Consider the following 20,327-nt stretch of genomic DNA (forward strand, 5'->3'; position numbering starts at 1 on the left):
TGCGATGGTCGGCCCAAAGTGGGACCACATGTGCCACGCGTTTGCCAAGAGGGCCACACGTGCGGGGGAGTGTTAAAGTATAAAAGATAAATAACGCCTTTCTCCAAAAGCTTTGGTAAGTTAACATGTTCTCATCTCATTTCATAACAGTCAAAGAACATTACAACATCAAAACATCACGATTAACTAATTGATCTTTCCTTCATGCAAATTATATATAGGAAGAAAATATAATTACCATCAGTAAGAAAAAAAATATAAGGATAAAAAAAATTCCAGCTCCAGATAATCCTTTTCCATCCTCTGCATTAGCCCATGACAAGGATTCCTTACTGTAACTGGTCTCTACCATATTCAAAGCACTAATACCCCCTTGTTCAGCTAGTCTCATATGCGATATAATGTGAGGGAAGACTCTTTTATAAGACTCCTCTCCAATTAAAAGATCTGAATGCCCAAAGCCATCCACTACCACTCTTGCATGATGAAAACCAGGTTGGTGCAATCTCATGTATTGGTTAGCAAGAAATGATGTCTGTGGAGTAACCAAGAGACTCCTTCCACCGGAGATATAGAGCGTGGGGAGTGTCATTCTCTCAGGATGGATCAGATATGAGTTCTTCCCATTAGAGTCGACAATGAAGCCATTGATGCAGATCTTTCTAAGGTGAGGAAAGGCTGACATGGGCAGACTTGGCAAGCTTTGCTTGTTCAGCCAGTGATGCAATGTATGACTGATATTGTTGTGCCAAAATGCATTGCCGAATATGCCAGAGAGTACTTCGCACTCAATGCAAGTGCATCTCTCGTAGCGGGGGATCAAACAGGCAACCAATTTTAGAAGCCAGTGCCGGAAGCTATCTTTTGAACTTTCAAGTATCGGTAAGATTCTGTTCTTACCTAGTATCGCCATGGAGATCTGAAAGTTGATTTAGTTAGCTATATAAACCAATTGTTATTTAAACATGGTAATTTCAAGTTAAAATATTGGAGTGAGATTGGGCGAGAAGATAATTCAAGTGGGTTCAAAGACAGAACTTACTGCAACCTCGATTTGAGCTCAAGTTCAGATTTTGTGATAGATTATTTCCTCTTATATGCCCAATCTAATTTTGAATTATGTTATATATTTAATATTTTTATGTTAGGGTATCAAGATATAAACATTTGTTAATAGACTTGTATTGCCACCCTCAAAACTAGGCGTTTCCCACCCATGTCAGTTCGTTTACAAATAGAACAAGCTGGCATGGGGTGGAAGAACCTAATTCATGGGTGGCAATACGAGAGCCTTTAGGAAATCATACGTCATAATATTATGGTTTTTTTTAAGCTGTCATAATATTGTGGTTACCAAATAGAATTATGGGAAATGAGAACAAAAAACTTGTTTTGGGGAAGTCACCCTACTGTTGTCATCTGTACGAAAGTACTCAACTTGCCTTATTTAGTGGGGATTTACTTAGGTCAAATGAATTCCAAGATAAATTGGTTTAGATGATAGTCTGGATTTTTGAACCTTGAATATGTGTGTGTGTGTGTGTGTGTGCTTATTTGGAGAGAGACTTACAGGAATGATAGGAAGCCTCATCTTAACTAGTGATGAAGTAGTGAGCTTGAAGAACATAGAAGATGTGGTACAGGATAGAGATGCGATATGGGTAGCAGAGATATGGCCACCCAAGAGAGCAATATGAATTGCTAAGCCTCCGACGCAATGCGCAATCACATGAACCTTCATAGAAGGCCCATGCAATTCCCAGATCTTTGAGAGCACTGCCATATGACATGACTTATTGTGAATATTATATTTTCTTAAAATCCCATTCCTAGTTCAAGTGGATAGAATTCTGAATTTATTTGGTAAAACTCTATTCACGTATAAAGAATTTCGAAGTTTACCTGCTGGGATGTCAAACTTTCCTATATCTTCTATCGTGAAGTCATTTGAAGGATTAGAGTGATGTACTCTTGATTGAAGAAGCCATGTCTCAAATCCTTCTTCTAATAAAGTCCTAACCATATCTTTAGGTTCAGTTGGTAGCCAATAGCTCTCAGCGGCGTACCCATTAAGCAGGAGAACAGGATATGGTCGTCTTTCTCCTCCAGGCGTCCATGTATTTTGACTACACTTCCATTGCTTGCAACTGATTATGAACCCATCATCTGTACGATTAACAGGAAACACACCATGAAAAACTTACAACCTTAAATGGATAAGAACATATGAAGCAGCTTAATATTTTCAAATACCTGTTTTCATCTCATGATGAATGCAAGGTGGGTAAGGTCTTTGATTCATATCCAAGGGACCAAAGTCGACATGTCTCGATCTAGGTATCTGCAAGATGTAAGTTCTCAAGAGGCTTTGTAGAAGAAGACTTATAAACCTTATCTTTTGGTCCCCTTTCATGGTTATCAAGCACCTAACTAGCTCCACGGTGGACACGTGAAGCTCACCCTTAAGATTCAGCATCTCCTCTGTTAATTCATGGGACCTTCCAAGGTTGACCTTGTCAATTTGATGGACTGCTTTGAAAGTCACATGCATGGTTCTAGACTCACTCCATGCATAAGAAGCCAGAAGATAAGGATTCATTATCTTCTTACCCTCAAGAATATATCTGTGTTACAAATAATTATTATTAGTGGGATCATTATAGCATTTCTAAAACTGGAATTTGATCGAGGAATAGTGAACTTGGAGAAAACAGAGAGAACCCCACAAAAAGCCATTAACTGAGTAAGTTCTGTAAATGAAATTCCATACCTTGAACCTGAGGATGATGCTAGTAGCAGTCGGTAGCACATGTGCTGTGTATAAGGAGTTCGGCTCTCTATGCTGCACATATCCACCTTCCCATCTATAATATAGAGTTTATCTTTATGCAAAGCTCGAAATTCAACATACCCACCAACCTTTCCTCTTAGAAGTGGGTGACGGTCTCCCATGGTCAGATTGCCTTCATCCCAGCCTTTCTGATCTCCCGAATTCATCTTCATTATGAGATAAGCTGTGCACGGCATTCCTCCCACATAGCCTCTCATGATTTCTCCCATTGTGACCATCTTGCTAGTACTCATCATGGAAAATTCACCGGAAGATCTCAGCCCATTACCTGATTTTCTGTTGATTCCCGACTGTGGGTCCAAATCAACTCTTTTGTCTGCAAACTCTAAATTCAATAGTCTAGGGTGAGTTTTTGATTCTTTGACTGGAGCATGGATCAACATATTACAGCTCTTATACTTCAAGACATCTTGCACTAGGTGCCTACTTACATACTCTGCAGCTGTAGCAATCGTAAGGCATGGGTTTATGCCTACAGAACAAGGGATCAAGGAGGCATCACAAACATATAGTCCCCCGTGCACGGTGGGAGATGGATTTCTCTGGTCAAAAACCTGGCCATTGGGGTTACAAACTCCATGTGAAGGATCTGATGCAACATTGCACCCTCCCAAGAGATGAACCGATGAACTTCGGTACCTCGACATGAACAAGATAGCTCCTAGTCTCTTAGCAATCTTTTGAAGTGCTTGAATTTTTCTTGGAAGTAATGGATCATGGGGAGGAGTGAAGCAGATTTTGTCTGTGCCCTTGTCTAATGTAATTCTCCCATCACCATCATCATATCCCATTGCGTTGAGCACCATGGATTCGCTAGATTTTAGTCCCATCATGTGTTTTAACTTATCAATTATGCCATGTAAGAACCAATAACCACTAGGCCATCCATAGCTTAGAATACCCTTAAATAACAAGTAAGGGTAAGCTGTTGGAAGCACTCCACTCTGCAGAAGAAATCAGAAATATGTTGTTACCATAATATTCGATTTGCCATGATCTAACAAACTAGAATGATCCTGTATATATATGTTTCAACTCAGTGCATATATCCACCTGTACATTTTGATCAAACCATATGCCCATAGATCCAGACCATCCAATCCATAGACAAACTCTAGGATAGGTCATAGCCCAAAACTCAAACCAGCCAAATGATCCCAAATGTCAAGTGGACTTTTTTTGGGACCCCAGCTCACATACTTTTCAGGACGCCCAATAGATAGATCCAATGGCTCGGAATATCCTGTTCATCATGTCAGCTTGCCGGTCCAGATCGATGGCCACGGTACTAGTGGTTTATATAGCAAGTTTCAGTGGATAGAGTATACACAAGGCATTCCCTAGTTAATATTTATCAAGAGTTAGGTTAATGTACCATATGTTAATGATTCATTAACAAAATTTTTTTTTTTTTGAAAGGTTCATTAACAGAAACTCTACACAGCTTGTACAATGAAGCCTGCATACATGAGTTACATATACATGAATGTGCATATATACATCTGAACAGCTGATTTCATCTGTAAAGTTATAGGTTATGTTTAAAAATATAAATGAAATGATTGTTTCAATTCTTTGAACAAGGTCTGCAGAAGTCCTGGACCTGAATTGTGAAGCCCAGAGAAGAAGTATAGGATGAAGAAATGGCAGGCCCTGGTCTGTCTTGGAAAGGTACTTTCGAGAATTGCTTTTTATTCAGACCATTAGCATTCAATGGTGCCTTGCTTCCAGCAATGTAGGCCACATTGTTCCCATTGCAGCTAAAGCCAAATCCAAGCTTGTCAGAGAGCCTTAGCCCTCTTCTTTCAGACTGTAATAATATTTCTGCTGTACCCAAAACTCCAGCTTCACGAAAACAACATTTCAAATTACTTGGCAATTCAAATAGGATTGAAACCAAACAAAGTAACATGTCATTAACTGACAAGTCATTCAGAAAAGAGATTACCAGAGAGAACTACAAAATCACAACACATATATTCAAAATTGTCAAAGTAAACCCGCCATCTTCGTTGCTGTTTTTTGTTGATTCTACCCTGCTCTTTGATATCTTCATCTGGATTTTTTACTATGTACTGAACTTGGCATCCTGTTTTCACTATACATCCAGCCTGCAACATCAGAAAGTGAATAACCTGATATCAGAAAGAGCTTTTCATATATAACCAGGGAAATGATATGAAACAAGTCTAGTAGGATTTTTACCTGAATTGCGGATGCTAAATAGTTCTTGTCTGTAGAGTTCTTAGCATTATAAGGACATCCAGACATACAATTTCCACAAGCTAGGCAGTTTTCCAATTGTTGAGTTCCTTTTGAGCTGGGTCCTTCTTCATGAGCGAAATTCATGGTGAGCTTGATCGAACTCATGCTACTTTCTTCAATATCTTCACTTATGTGTCTCATGACTTTGGCATTGTTGAACTCTATTGGAACACTTTGTGGTCTCAACATTGCTAAAGCAGATGCTTCACATACCTCCCAATCCATTTGCCAGTCCTTTGGCCATTTTGGGTTCTTTCTCATGCGAACAGGCGTTGACACCATCACTCCTGCATTTACTAGAGAGCCTCCGCCAAGTCCACAAGCCACCCCTGCTAGTGAATCATCTTGTACATGTAGCTGCGTTGTCACCCAAACAATTTTCCAGAATACACATTAATTCTTTGTTCCAATTTCAATTCCTTAATCAAGATCATCCACATCAAATCAATCACCCAAACAATTTTCCAGAATACACATTAATTCTTTGTTCCAATTTCAATTCCTTAATCAAGATCATCCACATCAAATCAATCACCCAAACAATTTTCCAGAATACACATTAATTCTTTGTTCCAATTTCAATTCCTTAATCAAGATCATCCACATCAAATCAATCGGATTATTTCTCAAATTGGTTCTCCGTAGGAATACTGGCGACGACTTGGCTGATCATGTAGCCAAATTGGGTGCATTTAGAGACTCAAATCATTTTTGGGGCATGTTTTGCCTCCAGATATGAACTTGCAACCCCCTTTTTTTAAATGAAAATAGGATGATCTTTCAATCATGTGATCTTTTTCAAAAAAAAAAATGTAAGAAAAAAAATCAGCCCTTCTCTCAAGCTTACTCTATGAGCATGTTTGGATGTACATAAAGTTTTTTCTTGAAAAATATTTTTTTCCGACTAAGTTCTATAATGTAACTCAGCCTGTGTTTTTCACAGCTTGTCCCAAGCCAGGATAAAGGAGGAGGGTTGGCGCCAGGTTGGCAGCCGGCCGTAAACTTGGCCACTCTTCAATGAAATGATTCAGAGTTGCACCAATTACAGGGGAATTAAGCTAATAAGTCACACCATGAAGCTTTGGAAGAGGGTATTTGATCATAGACTAAGAAAAGAGACTAGAGTGCCAGAGAATCAGTTTGACTTCATGCCCAGACGATCGACTATGTAAGTTATCTTCTTGATTAGGCGGTTAATGGAGAGATTTAGAGAAAATAAAAAAGACCTTCATATGGTTTTCATTGATTTGGAGAGAGCATATGATAGGATTCCCAGGAGTGTTCTGTGGTGGGTCATTGAAAGGAAAAATGGCCTTCTAAATATGTTGATGTGATTAAGGATATGTACGATGGAGGCATAACTAGTGTTAGAATTACAGATGGCATGTTTAGTGAGTTTCCAATTACAATAGGACTGTACCAAGGATCAGCTCTAAGCCCTTATCTTTTTACTCTAGTTATGGATGAACTTACGGCTGGTCTCCATTATGAGGTGCCGTGGTGTATGTTATTTGCAGATGACATAGTATTAATTGATGAAACCAAATGAGCAGTTAATGCTAAGTTAGAGTTATGGAAAACTACTTTGGAATCCAAAGGTTTTAGACAAAGTAGGACTAAAAAATAGTATATGGAGTGCAACTTTAGCAATGTAAAGACGCGAAGCGAGAATGTAGTAAATAAGACTAGACAGGAGATACCTAAGACGGATATCTTTCGCTATCTTGGTTCAATCTTACACAAGGAGAGATTGAAGAGGATGTTAACCACAGAATAAGAGCAGGTTGGTTGAAGTGGAAGTATGCTTCCATAGTTCTATGCGACGGTAAAATACCTACCAAGTTGAAGGGAAAGTTTTATAAGACCGCTGTGAGGCCAGCCATACTGTACGGCTCATAATGTTGGGCCACCAAGAAGCATCATATGCATAAGATAAGTGTAGCGGAGATTCGAATGCTTAGATGGATGTGCGGCAACACAAGGTTAGATAAAATTAAAAATGAAGACATCCGTAAAAAGGTGGGGTTGGCACCAATTGTGGAGAAGATGCGAGAGCACCGCTTACGATGGTTTGGGCATATCCAACGTAGGCCTTTGATGCTCCAGTGGGAAGAAGTGACTCGTGCCAAGTTGATGGAGTAAAAAGAGGTAGGGGCAAACCGAAAACAACTTGGGTGGAAACAATTAGGAAATACTTGATGGCTAGGAACATAAAAGAGAACATGACCTTGGATAGGAGAGAATGGAAGAAAATGATCCATGTAGGCGAACCCAACTAGTGTCAAGATTAGACTTAGTCAATTTGAGCCGAGTAGATACTTTCACCTTCTTCACGAACATTTTCTAAAGGATTCATTAGCCGACCCCAACTAGTTTGGGACAAAGGCTTAGTTGAGTTGAGTAGTTGAGTTAAGAAAGTTCTATAATCTATTCTTTTTTCCTGGATTTTTTATTTGCTGTGTGTTACACATCCTTAAAGTTTCTAGAATTTAAACTTGTACTGTTTGGTTGATGTTGGTCAACATTTTCATGGAAAATTATTTTTAGGCAACTCTACCTCACAGAAAATGACCAAAATAACCTATCTGAAAGAAAATTGTCAAAATGCCCTTAGCTCATGAAAAATGAACAAAATTTGATCTCCCATGAAAAATGACCAGATACCTCTATCTCTTAAAAAATGACCGAACTAAATGATCTCATGAATAATGACCAAAATACCCCTAAAATCTGCAACGGGGAGGTAAATAAGGACGATGGTATTTTGGTCATTTTATATGAGATAGGACTATTCTGATTATTTTCTACGACGTAGAGGTATTTTGGATCGGAGAAATTGTATGGTGCCCGACCGTGAAGTGTCTTGTGGGCAGTACTTTGAAGTACTGACCTTGATATTTGATCCAACAACAGACTCTGAAAAAGTGGTCTGCTGTTGGATCAAATCTCAAGGGTGGTACCGCTAGCAAAGTACTTGACGGTCGGGCACCATATAAAAACTCTTTATATAGTTTTCCATGTGAAGAGGATATTTTTATCATTTATGAAGAGATAAGGGTATTTTGGTAATTTTATGAGATGTGGGTCTTTTGGTCATTTTATAAAATAGGAGTTTTCTAACATTTTATTTTTTTCTTAGGATTTCTATTTTTTTATTTTTTTTATTATATCTTGGAAAAATTCTCAAAAAATTGTGATTTTTATCTGAAAATCTCAAAAAAAGGGTAGAGTTGGCTAATTTCTCAAAAAGGGGTGAAACACATCCCAAGGAGTGTTTAAGGACAAAAATGCCCTTATGTTACCTTTCCCTCCAAGAAAGTAAGCAACAAATTCCAATGCAATTCACCTACCATTTTGACTTTTTTACCTTCTTCTTCCCATGCCAAAATCAAACTCCATTGGCTGTTGTAAAAATTCCAAACGAAATTCCATTGCAGAGAGGTGAAACTCCCCTCTCCTAAAATGTAGATTTTATTGGATCTTTTATTTTTCTTTGGCTATCAAACCTAAGGTTCTCAAGTAGGTCAATTGTGATACATTTGCATACATTTAACATGTTCCTTACACTGCTATGGTGTATTCTCATCATCTTGTTTACTTGTTAGGGATTTGTTATGGTTGTGTTAGGCATTTGTTATTGTCATCATCCTCTTTCCAATGCTATGGTGTATTGTCATAATCTCTCTATCTCTCTATTGCCCTCTATGTTTCTATTTGGAGTAAACCGGGATGAAACTCATGTCTATACAATTACAACCACTATTAAATGTGTAGAAGCAATATTTTGTTCTTGGAACCATTGTTGATATCTGGGAACCAGTATTTAAACACTCAGAAGCAGCAATTATACCTAGGAACCACTATTTACCACTATGTAGTGGTTCCAAGGTATAAATAGTGGTTTCAGAGTAGAGATATTACTTCAGACAATCTAATTTTACTTCAGTAGATGTCAAAGTTGCAATGAATTTATGAATAATGGGTTAAATAGTTGTCTAAACAGTAATATTTTATCGTGGTTCATAGTTTAGATGACCTAATACTTGTTCCGTTCCAAGAGTTTAAATTGTGAGAATGAAATAGTTATGCAGTCAAAACCACTATAAAAAGTGAGAATGACTGTATTTATTGGATTTTAAACACTCGGAACCACTAATTAGACCTAGGAACCACTAATTATACATAGGAACCACTAATTTTACATAGGAACCACTATTTACCAGTATGTAGTGGTTCCAAGGTATAAATAGTGGTTCCAAGGTAGAAATATTGCTTCACACAATCTAATATTACTTTAGTGGATGTCAAAGTTGCAATGAATGTATGAACAATGGGTTAAGTAGTTGTCTAAACAGTCAGATCTTATCATGGTTCATAGTTTAGATTGCCCAATACTTGTTTCGTTCCGAGAGTTTAAATTGTGAGATTGAAATAGTTATGTAGTCAAAACCACTATAAAAAGTGAGAATAACTGTATTTATTGGATTTTAAACACTCGGAACCACTAATTATACTTAGGAACTACTAATTTTACCTAGGAACCACTATTTACCAGTATGTAGTGGTTTCAAGGTATAAATAGTGGTTCCAAGGTAGAAATATTGCTTCACACAATCTAATATTACTTCAGTGGATGTCAAAGTTGCAATGAATGTATGCACAATGGGTTAAATAGTTGTCTAAACAGTCAGATCTTATCGTGGTTCATAGTTTAGATGGCCTAATACTTGTTCCATTCCGAGAGTTTAAATTATGAAATTGAATTAGTTATGCAATCAAAACCACTATAAAAAGTGAGAATGACTGTATTTATTGGATTTTAAACACTAGGAACCACTAATTATACCTCAGAACCACTAATTTTACCTAGGAACCACTATTTACCAGCATTTAGTGGTTCCAAGGTATAAATAGTGGTTCCAAGGTAGAAATATTGCTTCACACAATCTAATATTACTTCAGTGGATGTCAAAGTTGCAATGAATGTATGAACAATGGGTTAAATAGTTGTCTAATTAAACAGTTAGATCTTATAGTGGTTCATAGTTTAGATGGCCTAATACTTGTGAGAATGACTGTATTTATAGGATTTTAAACACTCATAAACACTCATTATATCTAGGAACCAATAATTATACTTAGGAACCACTATTTACCATTATGTAGTGGTTCCAAGTTATAAATAGTAGTTCGAAGGTATAAATAGTGGTTCCAAAGTAGAAATATTGCTTCACACAATCTAATAGTACTTCATTGGGTGTCAGTGTTGCAATGAATTTATGAACAATGGGTTAAATAGTTTTCTAAACACTCGGATGTTATGGTGGTTCATAGTTTAGATGGCCTAATACTTGTGAGAATGAATGTATTTATAGGGTTTTAAACACTCAGAAGCACTCACTATACCTAGGAACCACTAATTATACATAGGAACCACTAATTATACGTAGGAACTACTATTTTACCATTATGTAGTGGTTCCAAGGTATAAATAGTGGTTCCAGAGTAGAAATTTGGGGGGGAGGGTGTGGAAGTGGTCTTTATGGGGAGTGGTTTTCGCAAACGACGTTTGGTTTTTTTTTTTTTTAAATCGCATTGAACCGATAGACCCGTTTTCACTTATTTTACACCTGTCTGACGGAATGGTGGAAAGGTCGACCTGCAGGTCGAACTGTAATTAGTCTTCCTACCAGTTTGGTCAAATAGTGAAAGGTCGACCTGTAGGTCGACCCATTAAGCCAATTTGGCACCTGTTTGCGAAGAATGGAAATGAACGACCTTCCGACGAAAATCTCGTCTTCTCCGGCCAAGAGCTCGTCGTTTCAAGAGGAGGGAGATTTCAGTTTCAAAAAAGAGTAAAAAATAAAAGAGATAAGGGAGAAGGTAAGAAGATGGTAGGTGAAAAGTGCTAAAAGGGCATTTTCGTCCAAAAACACTCATGGGATGCGTTTCCCCCTTTTTTGAGAAATTAGCCAACTTAACTATTTTTTGAGAATTTCAGATAAAAATCACAATTTTTTGAGAATTTTTCCTTATATCTTTTATTTTTCACACTTTTTCTATTTTTCTCTAATTTACCATAGTATGAATGATAAAGCGAAGGACACTCTTGCAAAAGGCACCCCAATTGGTTCATCTCAATAAAATGCATTTATAAGGCCACAGAAAAGTATAAGAATGGTTGCCATAAATCTACTACAATAAGATGGGATGAAAAGAAGAGAGTTTTTTCCATTATTTTGAAAATTACGTGAGAATTACACCTCACATATTTTGACTTTTTTGAACAAATGCACCCATTCAACTCATATAATTTCAATCCTACCCCCGCCCCTCCTTTATGCTTTTAACAAAGGCACCCATTGAATCATATAATTGCAATCCTACCCCTCCTTTATGCTTTTAACAAAGGCACCCATTAAAGCCGTATAATTTTGATCTTACCGCCCTCCTTTATGGTTTTTTAATTAAAAAACTATAGGGTAATCTTAACCATCCGATTTAAGCTAAGAGGAATTATGGAAACATCTATAGATTTGAGGGCTAGGATCAGCCTATGGAAATGATTTTTGGGGCACAACCTATGTATGTTGTGTTCCATCACATGGACGGTTTGGATCAACCTATGACGTGGTCCGTACCGTTCTTTGTCGGCCCGTGCATCGCACGGGTTTTTTACTAGTACACACTTAAATGAGCAATAAATGCCCTTTGTTGAGATTGACCCATGGGGCCACCATTGTGGATGGGTTTTTGCAAGGGCTGTCTATCATTTCTCTTACTATGGATAGACAAACTTATCATGGATACACAAACTTTGTGTAAAGGTATTTTAGGCATTTTTTCATAAAAATAGATATTTTGGTTATCTATATATATAAATAAAGCTGAATGTGGGAAGCTGAGGCTGCGCCACGTGTCACCCCCACTGCATTCTGAAATTTAATAACGCATCAAGGGGATGTGGCACATCATTTCACACGTATTCCTGTATCACACGTAACCTTAATAATGAAATTTCAAAACGTGTCAAGGGGATGTGGCACCCGGAATTTAAAATGCCTAAAATTAAGGAATGGAAAAATCGCCAAAAATCAAGGATTGATTAAAATAATATCTTTCCACAGATTAAATCTCCTAAAATAGTAAAATACGCTTCTTATTTTGGATTTGAAAAAAAGGCTAAAATCAAAGAATTGAAATATCGCCTAAAATTAAGGGTCTATACACAGAACTAGCATGTATTTTTTCTCTCTCTTAAAAGAGACGATACATAGAAGTCGTGTGTATAGATTAGATACACGCTATATTTATGGAGAGTAATGCCTATTGGACTTCTATGAATAGATACACACGAAATTATAAAAAAAATAAATTGCAATTCCGTAGATAAAGAGAGGGTTATAGATAGTTTTTTAGAATACTAATTTTTCTTCTCCCCGTGCATCGCACGGGACTGCAACTAGTTTTATAAGATAGGGATATTTTGATCATTTTCCGTGATATAATGATGTTTTGATATCAATTATTAGACAATGTTATTTCAATCATTTTCTATGAGAGGAGTATTTTGGTCATTTCCTATAAAACAAATATGGTTTCCCTTCTTCGTTTTTTTCTATTTTCTTCTCATTTTCCGTCAAAGATAATGTGGATACACAAATAAGAGTGTTCTACAAGATAGGGGTATTTTCTTTTCCAAAATTTTCTGTTCTTGGAAAAGAAAATAATAGGTATAACTAGATTTTTGTTTTTTCTATTTATTGGAGAAAATTCTAACCAAGGAAAAAAAATCCTAGGAAATGAATTAACCAATGATATTTAATTTTATAAAAACTACACACTTCTTCACAAAAAAAATAATGAAATAAAAAATAAAACAGCTTTTAAAGTGCCTCAAGCACTACCAAAGCACACCCACATAGTTTTGCTTTTATCTGAAAATAGATTCATAGGCCCTCAAAAAAATGGTAGGACTGTTACAACACTTACTGGAGTTCTACAGAAAAAAGAAAAGACATATATCTAATAAATCTACAGAAATTCTTCGCGCCTTTTTATCACGATTAATGGCTTAGATTCATCCAGCCGCGATGATATCATGATAAACCATGCTAATTAAAAATCCATGGGAAAAATATCCTAGGTCCAGTGTTAATAAAAAATTCCCAAGGAAAAAATTCCGAAAGAACCTTGAAAAAAAAATCCATTATAAAAATTTCGTCCCCCAAGTCAATGGAGCCTTGACATGAAGACTTACATGGATATGAAGAACATAAACAGATATGAAGACTCACATGGATCAATGCATCTTTGGGGCCAAAACTGACACCCCAATTCCTCATATCCATCCTCACAGTAGACATGAGCTGAAAACTGTCTGTTGGAAAGTCCTTTGCTTCCCACCGGCGGCCTTTTTCGATCAGACACACCTTAATTCCGGCCATCGACATTCTACACGCAGCCACGGATCCACCGTAGCCCGAACCCACCACAATAGCATCATAACTCTCTCTATTTTCATCACAAAACCACTCATCATCGCCTGTTATTTCATCCATCTCACTGGGACCCAACAAAAAAGATTTCAATGTTACTGTTTTTCAATTATAACCCAATAGCATAACTAACAAAAGATAGAACAAAGTGCAAGAAAACATGCCATCCATGAGAAAAACAATGAAAAATTCCTACTGTTTTTTCATTTATAACCCACTAGCATGATTAACACAAGAGAAAACAAAGTGCAAAAAAACTAGCCATTCATTAGAAATACAAAGAAAAAAGGAAGATGGAAAATTCAAGTGTATATTCCTATGACTTTTGTGTTGAAAGTGCTTCCATATTGGATACGTTGCCATGACGGATTTCACTGAATCTACCTTTGTTTCTATAATGTTTATTTTTTCTTCGGATATGAATTTGAAGTTGGTGACAGCTTGTTTCTCTTGATGAACGGTGTGGAGAAAACAAAGCTTGAAGCTGAAGAGTGGAGATGGCCTAGAGCGTTTTTATAGGACAATTGTGTTTTAAAATAAGAGATTTGGTCTATGCTCCTTTGAATGGCCTAGAGCGTTTGTATGGGAAAAGGGTGTTTTAAAATAAGAGATTTGGTCTTATGCTCCTCTGAATTTATATTTGAAAAGGGAAGGAATGCTAAACTCTGGGCACCCCATTGGGTGAACGTCACCAAAGTCCAATTAATACACATTATAAATGTACTTTGGTGACGTGCAACTAATGGGGCCCCCCTTTCAGTTGATTTTTGCAAGGGCACCCTTGAGTTTAGCATTCCTCTTTTGAAAAAGGACATGTAGTTTGACTGTTTCAAATAAGTGTGGTCCAGAGTTATTTTTATATGAAACGTGGGCGTTTATCTGACTAAGATACAAGCCTAAAAAACAGTATAGTTATTAAAGCAAATAAAAGAATGAATAAAAGTTCCGCCCCCAATGATGCCTTCATCAGCAAAGAAGATGAGATGTAACTCTTTAGTTTTCTCATTGAGGAAAATTACGGATCATGTTCTCACTCATATTTTTTAGGTTTTGTGATGAAATAGGAAGAGAATAGGTCAATGGACCTTAACTTGGTCAAAATTTTATGAAATTGATTCCTCACAATGGCCTTAGCAAAGACATCATCAGGTTGATCTTTACATGGACTGCAAGGTGTACTGATGATCTTCAATTCGAACTTTTCACAAATGAAATGACAATCAACCTCGATGTGTTTAATGCGCTTGATGTAAACAATAGCTTGGTTATCCCTGAACATCTTAATCGGATGATTCATTACAAACCCTAAGTCTTGTAAGAGAAACATTAACTAAAAGAGTTCGTTTGAAGTTCTGAAACATTGTCTTGTAGTAAGCTTCGGCAGTTGATCTTGCTATAACATTTTGTTTTTTTGCATTTACAAGTCGCCAAGTTCCCGCCAACCATAGTAAAATACCCTATAGTAGATCTTCTATCCAACCAGCTTCCCCTCGAATCAACATTTGAGTGGAAAATTAAGGAAAATTACACAGTTCATGGTCCCACCTTTATTTTATAGGGGTGCAACTCGGGTCGGGTCAGGTTGGGTTGAGGCCAACCCAACATGACCCGAGGAACCCTTTTTTCCAACCCGAACCAAACCCGACCCGACTTCCAACCCGATGAGGTTCAACCCGACCCGACCGGAGGAACCCTTTTTCCAACCCAACCTGAGTTCAACCGGACCCAATCCGATCGAGTTTTTAAGCTTAGAAAAAAATCATAAAAAATGTCGGATTTCACTCGAGTCGGGTTGCCCAAACCCTCTACCTGAACCCAACTCGAACTCAACATGACCCGACCCGACTTTTTTTGGGCTGAACCTGTCGCGTTCGGGTTGACCCCGACCCGAGTTGCACCCCTTAATATTTTATGAGTTTTGTTGAGAAGAAATAAGAAGAGATGGAATTAATTTACAAGCAAGTTAGAAGTCTACCCGCGCTGTGTTCGTTGAATGCGTATCCGTCATTCTTATTGATTTTTAAGTGACTTCATGAACATATCCTTCTCCTTTAGGTGACGTGCAAGTCGCGCCAACTTTGCAACAGTTATGTCCACCTATTTAGGTCAACTAACAAGTTCTTTCCTTGGACCCCGTGATAGCTAGGTCTGGGCCTCAGAATTCTTTTCTATAGGATGATCTAATCCTTTGATTTGTAGAGGTTTTGAGTCTATATTACCTAGGGGTGTAAACGAGCCGAGCTTGGCCAGGCTCGGTTCGGCTCATTAAGCTCAAAAGCTCGGCTCGGGCTCGAACCAGGCTCGGCTCGGCTCGTTAAGCTCAAAAGCTCGGCTCGGCTCGGCTCTGTCAGGCTCGGCCAGGCTCGCGACCTGCTCGCGAGCCTTACCGAGCTCGGGTTATATTAAGTTCACACCCCTCATCTTCCCTGGACAGCCCTATCTAGTGTAATTTGACTACTTTTTTTACACTATGGGGGGTGGTCCAAGTAACAAATGGGGTTCCAAAAATGAAGTGACATATTTTGCCTCCCCCTTTCACTCCCTGGATAATCCTTTTAGTGTATATATTAATATATAATATATATATTTAAATATATTAAATTCTTAACAAGCCTTAACGAGCCGAGCCGAGCTTGACCTAAATCGGGCTCGGCTCGTTAAGCTTAACGAGCCTGGCAAGCTGGCTCGGCTCGGCTCGTTAAGGATTCGAGCTCGAGCGAGCTTCCGAGCCCGAGCCAAAATTGACACCATTAATATTACCCTAAAAACATCTTAGGGTTAGGATCATCATATGGAGAAGATTTTTGGAGCAAGGTTTATTTGCGGGTGGACTGACAAATGAACAGTATAGATCATCTAAATAGGTGGGCCCTACTTTACTTTTTGATAGGCTTGTGAGTGACTGCGTGCCACAATCATTGGTAGCTAATATGGAAAATGTGCTTGGCAGGAGTTGTTAGTTTGATGAGCTTGGTGATCAGGAGTGTTAATCTGATGAGCACATCTGGGGTGACACAGTGAGTCTGGGTCCAGTCCCAAGCAAAGATCTCATTCATGAGATTATGGGGTGCCAAAATTACGGCTTAAAGACATCTTAAGTGATGCCTTTTTCATCACTTTTTATTAAAAATCTAGAATCATCCCATGAGGATGGGATTAACAGAACTATGTTAGACTAATCACAGTCCTGACAATGTACTAATGTTCCTTTTGGATCCTATTCCTACTTTTGTTGCCTGGATTACAATTCAAGTGGTTCGGCCACAAGTTGCAAACACTGATATGTTCAGCCAAGGTCCCTCAATTGAGGGCGAGAACAAAATCTTAGTGTGAGAAAGCAATAAAACAGGATTACAATGGCTTTATTACAAAGCGGCAAACCATAATCCTTTCTTTCGTCTTCTTCAACTAAGAGCACAAAAATATAGAGAAAGAATCTCCTCTCAATTTTCTGGTCACAAGAGAAAACCTCAAGAAGAAAACTCTCTCTTTCTCATGATCATATGATTTTTCTCCTCTCATATACATAAACCTAGACCTAGACCTAGTCCTAAGACTCACTCTCCTCACCCTACTTATTCTAGGAAACAGGACACCATTCACAACAAAAACAATGAATGTTGATTTTTTTCTCTCTTCATTAATTATTATTTACTCTAGATCCTATTGAAGCTTTAACAATCTATGAGACTGATCATAGCATGAGGAGTGCTTCAACCAATGGGGATGCCCTTTCATCTTATTTGTGCAAGGACGCCCTTGAGTTTAGCATTCCTCTAATAACATTTGTGCTTTTAGTATGTCTGGAAGCAAAACAACGGGTCAATTCAAAAGCCTCTAGCTGTGATGTTCTGGTCAACTAGATGAGTCAAAGTAAAACACGAAGAATATTCATCTAAATAAGGAGAAAAAGTGTTGCATTGATGTAAGAGGAGATCAAAACTTCAAAAGATCTGATGAAGACTAAAATTGTATAAATGTTCGATTGATTTGAAGTAGTCAATGCAAATACTTTTAGCTGTGAAGTGTTGATGTAGTTGGTTGGTCAAAGTCTCGAAGAAACATTTGTCCCGTTTTGTCTCTGTAAGGCTGACAAGTGACAATAACCTCAACTAATACACAAGACTTTGTACACCGAAGGGAGGTGTTCCAAAAGGGAAAGTATCATTCCCATAGGTCGATCCTAGCCCTCCGATCTAAATAGAAACAGCATATTATGGAAACCTCTATAGATTGGAGGGTTGTGGTAGGTTGGAGGGTTGTGATCATCATAGGGAAATGATTATTGGGGTGCAACCTATTTACACTGTGGCCATCAAATGGATGGTTTAGATCATCCTATGGTATGGGTCGTACAATAACATTAAGGCCCAATTGTAGGCCCCACTCATATTTTTCAAAATGAAGTGTATGGTCCACACCACAGGATGGTCCAAACCGTCAATTTAATGGGCCACAACGTAAATAGGTTGTGTTCCCAAAATCATCTACATAGGATGATCTTAACCTTCTTATCTATAGAGGTTCCGTAATATTCAGTTTCTCTTTAGATTGGAGGGCTAGGATCATGCCGTGGAAATGACTTTTTGGGACACAACCTACTTATGACGTGGCCCATCAAGTGGACGGTTTGGATCATCCTATGGTGTGGGCCATATGGCTCATCATTTTGAAAAACATGGGTGGGGCCTACCTTGCTCAAAGATTTAAACAAATTAATTGTTGGGCCCATCAACCATTCATATTGGAGGGAGAGAGAGAGAGAGAGAGGAGTAATGTTGTACCGGCTGTGGACCAGAAGAGGGGGGGAAGAGAAGAATCACTGCTCTATTTTTAATATAAGCCTTTTTAGCCACACTAACATAGGCAGTATTATTTGCGACCCTAATTTTAAATTCATCGCTAATGCTCTCGCGCCAAAATATTAACTGTCGGTAATACAACTATAGCGACCCAACCATTTGTCGTCACTATAAGTGTTATTAGCGACCCTAATTCTAAATTCGTCGCTAATGCTCTCGCGCCACAAGGCACCAATTTTTGGCGCAAAAAAACTCACTTTTTACGACCAAGTAATACAACCATCAGTGACCCTTGTTTGGAGTTGTCGCAAAAAAAAAGTATCTTTTTAATTTGTGGAGACGACATTAGAAAATGGGTCCGAAATTTGGGTGAGGACCAAACCGAAACGTTCTGAAAATGAAATTGCTGAAATTTGGTAAATTTCGGTCGAAATTTCAGAAATTTAGACGAAATTTTGGATAAAATATTATTTTTTTATTCCTTTACAGAATTTCGGCCCAAAAAAATGACATTTCGAGCGCCTTTACCGAATTTCGGCCGACATTTCAGGATTTCAGCTAAAATTTTGGTTTCAATGAGGACCGAAATTTAAACCTTGCCAGGTACCACGTGGACTATAGTGCACCTCAAGCACCCATGTCACACGCGCTTGCAGATGGGTACTTGGTACTGACTCTTAAGTGAGTCCATGCATAGAGGAGAAGAGAAGAATCCATTAAATCCTCCAAACCACTTTGCCCCGATTTGTTTTGGATTTTGAGAATCCATTGTTAGTCCAAACTGATTATTGGACTCGAAATTAAACATAATTTGAATCTAATAATGAATTTTGGTTACAATCGGTTTTCAAAATCTAAAACAAACAGGGCTTTTGTGAATTTCTCATTGTAGGAAGCGTAGGACCTAAAGGAAAATCAAGAGATATAGTTTATAAAAAAGGAATTATTTCTAGAAAACTAGAGGGAGGGAGTGGCAAAAATGAAGATCTTTCTTTTAAAATCTCCTCCCAAAGCCAAAACAATTGAATGATCCATTGAATCAACGGTCATGATTACTCACTCTATGTGTGGTTTGTACATGATGGATCAACCAAGCTAAGTGATACCTCTGGTATATGGCATGAACAAACTTTATAACTACTATGAAATTGTGATTAGCGACCAGCATGGTTTTAAATTTCGGCTTTGGTATATGGTTTGGCCCTCACCGAAACCAAAATTTCGCCCGAAATTCCGGAATATTAATATTTTTTTTAACTCCGAAATTCCGAGATTTCAGTAGAACTTTGGTAATTGGTGAAATTTGGATTTCGGCCAAATTTGGGTTTTGGACCCGACCGAAATTCGGATGAAATTTAAAACCATGGCTGTCGTTAAACATTGTGAGTACATTCAAACGTATTCTTGTTGTTTGTACAGTACACATAATTCAAATGTATTCCTGAAAAATGTAAAAAGCCCAATTCCGTTGAATTAGTTATCGGATCTGTCACACTTGTGTGTATTTAATTGGATCAAATATCAAGGATGGGATGCTGAGTACGTGTTCATAAGGCCTTTCATCATATAAATTCTCTTGATAAATAGTCTAAAAATGTAAAACAAGGTGATTCATAAAAAAATAGCGGCTGATGTACACGGTTACTTCCGACAATTCCCATCATCAAAACTTCACTTTAACATTTAATTAAGGTTTATTTTTCTTGCAAAAGAAGTCTTCTACTTTGATATATTTGTAGAAAACATGTCTTCTAGTTTGACAAATTAACAATAGAGTCTTCTAACTTAGGGCCCGTTTGGATACCTCCCATTTTGTATTTGGATTTGGAATTGAGTTTTGGATACAAAATGAGTAGATCCGGCAGCTCATGGAGAGGGAGAGTGAGAGATGGAAGGGGGTACTTCCTAGTG

General features: G+C 37.8%; 1 protein-coding gene across 1 annotated transcript; it reads right to left on the reverse strand.

The window, feature by feature from the left end:
* Window positions 1-1,834: 1,834 nt before the first annotated feature.
* On the reverse strand, window positions 1,835-13,677 carry LOC143866500 (uncharacterized). The gene is made up of 7 exons (XM_077375975.1): window positions 13,414-13,677; window positions 5,057-5,473; window positions 4,800-4,962; window positions 4,455-4,696; window positions 2,771-3,795; window positions 2,254-2,624; window positions 1,835-2,166 (listed from the first exon to the last, which is right to left on the reverse strand). Exons 1-7 carry the CDS (start codon window positions 13,675-13,677, stop codon window positions 1,835-1,837), a joined length of 2,814 nt encoding a protein of 937 aa, XP_077232090.1.
* Window positions 13,678-20,327: the final 6,650 nt, after the last annotated feature.

This window comes from Tasmannia lanceolata, unplaced genomic scaffold (genome assembly GCF_043159265.1).
Source record: "Tasmannia lanceolata isolate RefF3 unplaced genomic scaffold, GAP_Taslan_0.1 ptg000135l, whole genome shotgun sequence".
NCBI lineage: Eukaryota > Viridiplantae > Streptophyta > Magnoliopsida > Canellales > Winteraceae > Tasmannia > Tasmannia lanceolata.